Genomic DNA, 7,500 nt, shown 5'->3' on the forward strand with positions numbered 1-7,500 from the left:
TTTCACGTTCACTCATCATCATCATCATCATCATCATCATCATCATCATCATCATCATCGTCATCATCATCTCTCTCCTTTCTCCTTCTCTCTCTCTTTATTCATTTTTCTCATCCCTATTTATTCACTTCAGTTCCCCCTTCATAAATACCAATTCTCTCACCTGTGCCTTCACCCGTGACCTCTTGATCTGTGACCCCTGACCTCCGTGACCCCTTGCCCTCATCCGTGTGACCCTGCTCCTGACACCTGTTCTCCCATGTTCTTTTATTCTGTTCTTGTTTATTCTTTATTTAATTTTCTTCTCTTTCCTTTCTCTTGCGTTAGTTGTGTGTATGTGTGTGTGTGTGTGTGTGTGTGTGTGTGTGTGTGTGTGTGTGTGTGTGTGTGTGTGTGTGTGTGTGTGTGTGTAGATGTTTGTTTATTTGTTTGTTTGTTTGTCAGAGAGAGAGAGAGAGAGAGAGAGAGAGAGAGAGAGAGAGAGAGAGAGAGAGAGAGAGAGAGAGAGAGAGAGAGAGAGAGCCATCCATTCATTCATCCATGTAGACTTTCTCTCTCTCTCTCTCTCTCTCTCTCTCTCTCTCTCTCTCTCTCTCTCTCTCTCTCTCTCTCTCTCTCTCTCTCTCTCTCTCCCCCTTCCTTCCCTTCCTCGCAAAATCGACAGGGGAGAGGAGGAAGGGAAAGAGGGGAAGGAAGAATCACATAGGAGGAGGAGGAGGAGGAGGAGGAGGAGGAGGGGGAGAGGAGGTGACCTGTTAAAGGCTGATTAGTGACCTGTGAACGTGACCTGATGACCCGCCGCCAGGAAATTACGAAGCGAGGTCATGATGTAAAGGGGCAGTTGTGATGAATCCTTTGTAAATGACTCGTAATGGAAGTGACTAAAGGAGAGAAAGGGAGAGAGAGAGAGAGAAGGGGGGATGAGAGAGAGAGGGAGGGAATGAAGGTGAAGATAAAAGAGGAAAAGGTAAATGATTAGGTTAGATTATGTCCTTTGTAAATGACTCGTACAGTGATAAATGTAGGGAGGAAAGGAGAGGTGAGGGGGAAGGGGAAGGGGAAGGAGGAAGATTAAAGGGAGAGAAAATGTAGGATAAAGGAGTGAATGGAAAAATATGTCCTTTGTAAATGACTCCTAATGAAACTCACAAAATTTAGAAGGAAAAAAAAAAGGAGAGGAAAAAAGAAAAGAAAATACATTAAAGGAAAAGAAAATTGAGGTTATATTGTCCTTTGTAAATGAACCATAATGAAACTCGCAAAATTTAGAAGGAAAAAGGAAAAAAAAGAAAATACTGGAAAAGAAAATCAATGCAAAGGACTTAAAGAGGTTATATAATGTCCTTTGTAAATGAACCTTACTAAATAGAGAAGAAAAAGAAAGAAGAAATAAAAATGATAGAAAATAAATAAAGAAAGGAAATTTGCATGTCCTTTGTAAATGAATAGGTCAGCCATTTGCAAATTACATATATATTAATTACTCATGAATAAACGATATTTGCAAGGTATTCTCTAAACCAGTCTGTTAGTCCTTTGTAAATGAGTCGTGGCTTAGTACTTTGTAAATGATGATTGCCTGATGTTTTCTAAATGACTGTTGGCTGATGTATTTTAAATGATGCTTGTTTGATCAGGAAATGATGTTTATGTAGTCCTTTGTAAATGACTCGTTAATTGGTGCTTTGTAAATGATGCGATTTCGTTGGTGCTTTAAAGATTACGATTCTGCAGTGGTGGGAATTATAAAGGAGGAGGAGGAAGGGAGGAAGAGGAAGAGGAGGAGGAGGTGATATTTATGAGAAGCGTTCCCCTTGTTGGATCAGAGAGAGAGAGAGAGAGAGAGAGAGAGAGAGAGAGAGAGAGAGAGAGAGAGAGAGAGAGAGAGAGAGAGAGTTTGTGTATCTCGTAGCGTGCGACAATAATGTGTTTTTAGAATTCAGGAAATTTCTCTCTCTCTCTCTCTCTCTCTCTCTCTCTCTCTCTCTCTCTCTCTCTCTCTCTCTCTCTCTCTCTCTCTCATATTTCGTCATTCGCTTCCTTAGAGTTTGGTGGAAAGATTAAATGATTCTTGTCTCCTCCTCCTCCTCCTCCTCCTCCTCCTCCTCCTCCTCCTCCTCCTCCTCCTCCTCCTCCTCCTCCTCACTCGTTCTTTCACCTCATGAAATTTTGTGTTTCTCCTTTGGTCAGGTAAAGATCGTGTCTCTCTCTCTCTCTCTCTCTCTCTCTCTCTCTCTCTCTCTCTCTCTCTCTCTCTCTCTCTCTCTCTCTCTCTCTCTCTCTCTCTCTCTCTCTCTCTCTCTCTCTCTCTGGCCAGCTAAAGGGGAGCGGTGGTCAGTCAACACCCACAGACACATTCTCTCTCTCTCTCTCTCTCTCTCTCTCTCTCTCTCTCTCTCTCTCTCTCTCTCTCTCTCTCTCTCTCTCTCTCTCTCTCTCTCTCTCTCTCTCTCACCTGTTTACTCTGCAAGTACCTGACTCCCTTTCTCTTACACACACACACACACACACACACACACACACACACACACACACACACACACACACACACACACACACACACACACACACACACACACACACACACACACACACACACACACACACTGGAATAGGTAAAAGTGAAGGGAGGTGAACGGGGAGATGAAGGGGGAATGGGAGGAATTGAGAGAGATATTTTAGGAGGAGGAGGAGGAGGAGGAGGAGGAGGAGGAGGAGGAGGGGAAAAGGAGATAATTTGCACTAATTTCCCTCTCAACGTAGTGTGTCCCTAGAGAGAGAGAGAGAGAGAGAGAGAGAGAGAGAGAGAGAGAGAGAGAGAGAGAGAGAGAGAGAGAGAGAGAGAGGAAATATGATACCAATTTTCCCCTATAATAATTAAAACAACAGCAACTACTACTACTACTACTACTACTACTACTACTACTACTACTACTACTACTACTACTACTACTACTACTACTACTACTACTACTACTACTACAATGACTACTTCTACTTATAATAACAACAATAATAATAATAATAATAATAATAATAATAATAATAATAATAATAATAATAATAATAACACTCCTCACCAAAGTACATAAATAATTATTGGGCGCAGTAATATTAATTTTTATTCATTTTATTTCCATTGTTGTTTGCATAGTAATTATAGATACTTTTCCCGTTACTTATCGCGAGTAATCAGACGAGCGGCGGAAAAGTGTGTGTGTGTGTGTGTGTGTGTGTGTGTGTGTGTGTGTGTGTGTGTGTGTGTGTGTGTGTGTGAGGCGTTCTCTTTGTGTTACGAGTCTTATTTTCTCCTCAGAACCCGAGAGTAGGAGAGAGAGAGAGAGAGAGAGAGAGAGAGAGAGAGAGAGAGAGAGAGAGAGAGAGAGAGAGAGAGAGAGAGAAATATTAAATCACAGGTATACGAGTATGAGCACACTCTCTCTCTCTCTCTCTCTCTCTCTCTCTCTCTCTCTCTCTCTCTCTCTCTCTCTCTCTCTCTCTCTAAGATGCATTTCAACACCCCTATTCCTCCTCCTCCTCCTGCTCCTCCTCCTCTTGCTCCTCCTCCTCCTGCTCCTCCTCCTCCCGTCAGTCCCGTCTTTGTTTTCCAATAGTGTGGAAGCTGACAGATGAAAATTGCTATTATTGTTTTTTTTCCTGCTGACGGAGGGTGCGCTGGTCTTAGTGGTGGGTGGGGGTGTTGGGGAGGGAAGGGTTGGGGGGCGGGGAGTGTGGGTGGATATTGGAGAATGGGAGTGAAATCGGGTATGTTATGGGGAGTGTGTGTTTAAACTTTGGGGACGTTTGGGTTGTGGTGGTGGTGGTGGTGGTGGTAGTGGTGGCGGTGATGTGGCTGTGGTGGTGGTGGTGGTGGGAGATGAACGAGACGCCCCCTCCAGCCTCCCGTGCTCCCCCGCGGAGGGAGGCGTCGTGGCAGTGGTGGCCGAGGCGAGGCCTGGCCCCTGGCACGTTTAGCCGCTGGTGGACGTGGGAACGAGCAGCAGCAGGGGGGGGTGGGGGCAGGGGATGTTGGTGGCCGGGGCCGCGGCAGGTAGTTGGAGAGGCTCATTAACGAGTGGCTGAGGTCGAAACCGGGGCCGACAGTTCCGACAGGCGATCGGGACGCGGCGCCATCGACCGGGCGTGGGGGCGCGGCGCCTGCGTGGCCGCGGTGCCAGAGCTGCGATGCCATCCACCAGCCCGCGCTCGGCATCATGACAGTATTATATCAGTATTAGTCTTTAGTGCATCTGATAAGAAAGTGTGAGTGTCAGGGCTGCGGCAGGCAGGTGTGGGCTGTTGACGGGGACGTCTTTTGGGGGGAGCAGGGTGAGGGGGAGGGCAGGGGGCGGCTGTGCCTCTGAGACGACCCACTGCTATCAGCAGGACAGTGCCATCACAGCATGTGCTTGCCCCGAGCCCCTGGCCTTGTTTGGGGCAGCAGAGCAGCAGGGCCCGGGCACGGCGGGCACGTCTGAGAGGAGGGGGCTGTGGGGCTGCGGGGGGCGCGCGTCGCACTGAGCAGGAGGCAGCGGCTCGGGTGGCTGGAGGCTCCAGCCCTGGAACAGTCAGTTCTGGAAGCCTGAGGACGGGGAGTCGCTGTGCGGACTCGTTGGTGTGTTCTGTGCGTGGCGTCGCGGCGCTGGCCAGTGTGTGTCCCAGCAGCGGCCGCGGGGCCCGAGGACCACAGGGGCGGCCGCCGGGGCACCAGCAGCACCAGCAGCACCACCAGCAGCAGCACTAGCAGCACCAATAGCAGCAGCAGCTGTGACGTGTGTGTTGTGATGCTGTGATCATCCGCGGCGTGGAGCTGCGTCACCACCGCCGCTGCCGGGCCCGCCACCTGCAGCAGCGGCCCAGGCTTGCTGGCCCAGGGCCGCGGCGCGTTGCGTGAAGCGGCGGCGGCGAGAGCCTGGGCTCTGGTAGGTGTTGTGTGCCCTTGTGTGTTGGTTCCGTGGCGCCGCGTTGTGTGTGTTGTTCTCGCGGCGCCCTGTGTGTGCGGCGCGGGGCGGCCCGCGCACCCCCGCGGGAGGGTGATGCTCGGTGGCGGGGGGCGGAGCGCGGCCGCCAGCTGATCGCTTCGGGAGGGCGGAGGGCCGCGGGTGGTGGCCGCCGCCCGGCACCTCAGTGTGATGCTGCTGCAGTGTGTGGGGCGCGGCGGGGCCCCCGAGGCGGAGCCAGAGCCAGACCCGTCGGGACCTCAGGAAACACCGTGGCCTCGCCGCCCCAGGGAGTTCGGGCCGCCCGCGTCCAGGGTGACGCGCCTCCTCCTGAGGGCCTCCACCACCTGCCGCACGATCGATGAAAATAGTAACCTGGAGTAGGTTTCTCGCCCTTGCACCACCACCACCACCACCATCACCACCACCACCACCACCACCACCACCACCACCACCACCACCACCTGCCGCCTGCCTGGCTTGTGCACCCTCACCCCACCACGCCCATCCACGCCCACACCTCCACCAACACCACCATTACCGCTGCCACCACGCCATTACCATCACCACTGTTCAGCGCCATTATCACCATGAGCATGCACCACCACCACCACCACCACCACCACCACCACCACCACCACCACCATCACCACCACCACCACCACCACAGCCTTGCACTATCATGCACCATCATGCACCACACACCGTGACACGCCACCTGTTACATCACGACCGCTGGACCTGCTGACCCTCGCCATGACCCACGCGTGCCTCGGGTCAGGTCGTGCCGCTGCTCGCCACCCGACACCCTGCGACACCCGGCGAGACCTGCGGCGGCGGCGGCGGCGGCAGCGGCAGCGGCGGGTGTCGGGTGTCGGGTGTCAGGTGTCGGCGGCCACGCCGTCACCTTACTCGTGCATTATTCATGAATGGGTTGAGGCTTGTGCTCCCGCCGGCGAGGAGAGACACGCCCCGCCGCGCCCCGCCCCGCCCCCGTGACTGCCAGGGCGGGGCGCGGTCACCTCCTGCACATTATATATCACTTAAGTGATTATACCGTGGTAACGTGACTCTGGGGTGGGGCAGGGGCGGAGCGGGGCAGGGCGGGGCGGGGCAGGTGGGTGTGTGCCGTGCGAACCAGTAGTGGGGGTGGAGGGTTGGGGAGGAGAGGGGTGGCAGGATGAGGGAAGGAAACTGGAGCTCAGATGTGCCTTCCTCCTCCACTCTCCCTCCACTCTGCCTCCCTCCTTCCCTCCACCCTGCCTCCCTCCTTCCCTCCACCCTGCCTCCCTCCTTCCCTCCACCCTGCCTCCCACCCTCCATCCATCCTGCCTCCTCCCAGCAACGCCTCGGCAGGGCCATTTCAGGTGGACTGCCTCTGCCGTGCTGTGGCAAGGGAAGGCGAGGGAGAGGCTGGCAGGGTAAGAGGAATCCGAGGGAATGGGACGGCAAGAGATATACAAGAGTGGTGAGAAGGGAAGGGAAGGGAAGGGAAGGGAAGGGAAGGGGAGTGAGATAGAGAGAGGGGAGCGGAGCGTGGTATCAGGAAGGAGGGGGAGCAAGTGAGCTTGTTACCTGTGATGGCTTTAGGAGGGGCAGGGGGCAGCAGCCCCCGGCAGGCAGGACGTGCAGTAATAGTGTGGCTCTCTGTCTCTGCAGATGTGAGGGCGAGAGCGAGGACTCCGCCGGGGCAGCGTCCGACAGCGGGATCAGCTCCGCCAGCAGCCTCGCCAGCAGCAGGAAGAGCTCCGCCTCCAGCTTCTGCTCCTCGAGGAAGAGCTCGGCTTCAAGCATCAGCCTTTCGAGGAAGAGCTCCTCTTCCAGCATTGGCTCCTCCAGAAAGAGCTCCGCCTCCAGCTTCTGTTCCTCCAGGAGAAGCTCGTACTCCAGCGTCGGGGGCCCGCCCTCGCCCGACGACCTGGCCGCCGCCATGAGCGCCTCCGAGGTGGCCCTGCAACACAACAACAACGCGCTCAACAACAACAATGAGGCCGCCGCCACCCTCGCCAACAAGCCTGACCCCTCCGCCGACGACCTCAAGCTGCTGGCGGCGCTGGAGGAGGCCAACAGGTGGGTGGCGCCCCTGCACACACACACACACACACACACACACACACACACACACACACACACACACACACACACACACACACACACACACACCGATATCAGCCCTACCACCCACACGCCCACACACACACACGTGCACCCTCTTGAGCTCCAAATAAGCTGGCAGTCTCTTCAGCTTTATCTCCCAGCTCCTTAACACACACACACACACACACACACACACACAGTATGACAATCTTATGCATTTATTGCCATGTGAAAAAAATATTCGTGTGTGTGTGTGTGTGTGTGTGTGTGTGTGTGTGTGTGTGTGTGTGTGTGTGTGTGTGTGTGTGCAGGTTGTGACGTCAAAAGAACGAATCAAAAGGGAACAAAAGGTGTAAAATTTATGTAAAATTTGACCATTACAATATTCTGATCAAGTAAATAAATACGAAAAAAAAATAAATAAAAATATATAGAGAAATAAAATGAAGGGAAGAAAAGAACT

The 7,500-nt window shown here is 53.2% G+C and overlaps 1 protein-coding gene across 8 annotated transcripts in view; it reads left to right on the forward strand.

Annotated features, from left to right (window-relative positions):
• The window catches only part of LOC135109880 (ecotropic viral integration site 5 ortholog-like), an 89,701-nt gene that overhangs the window by 27,415 nt on the left and 54,786 nt on the right, over positions 1–7,500 (forward strand). For 2 of the 8 annotated variants that reach the window (XM_064021696.1, XM_064021702.1), the window contains one exon: positions 6,600–7,010. In XM_064021696.1, coding sequence (XP_063877766.1) covers positions 6,871–7,010 — 140 coding nt within the window. In that variant the 5' untranslated portion in view covers positions 6,600–6,870. Of the gene's footprint in view, positions 1–4,090; positions 4,264–4,494; positions 4,923–5,102; positions 5,321–6,599; positions 7,011–7,500 lie in introns of those variants that run through there. The other 6 variants (XM_064021701.1, XM_064021705.1, XM_064021704.1 and 3 more) reach the window with 6 other exon arrangements.

This window comes from Scylla paramamosain, chromosome 19 (assembly GCF_035594125.1).
Source record: "Scylla paramamosain isolate STU-SP2022 chromosome 19, ASM3559412v1, whole genome shotgun sequence".
Lineage (NCBI taxonomy): Eukaryota > Metazoa > Arthropoda > Malacostraca > Decapoda > Portunidae > Scylla > Scylla paramamosain.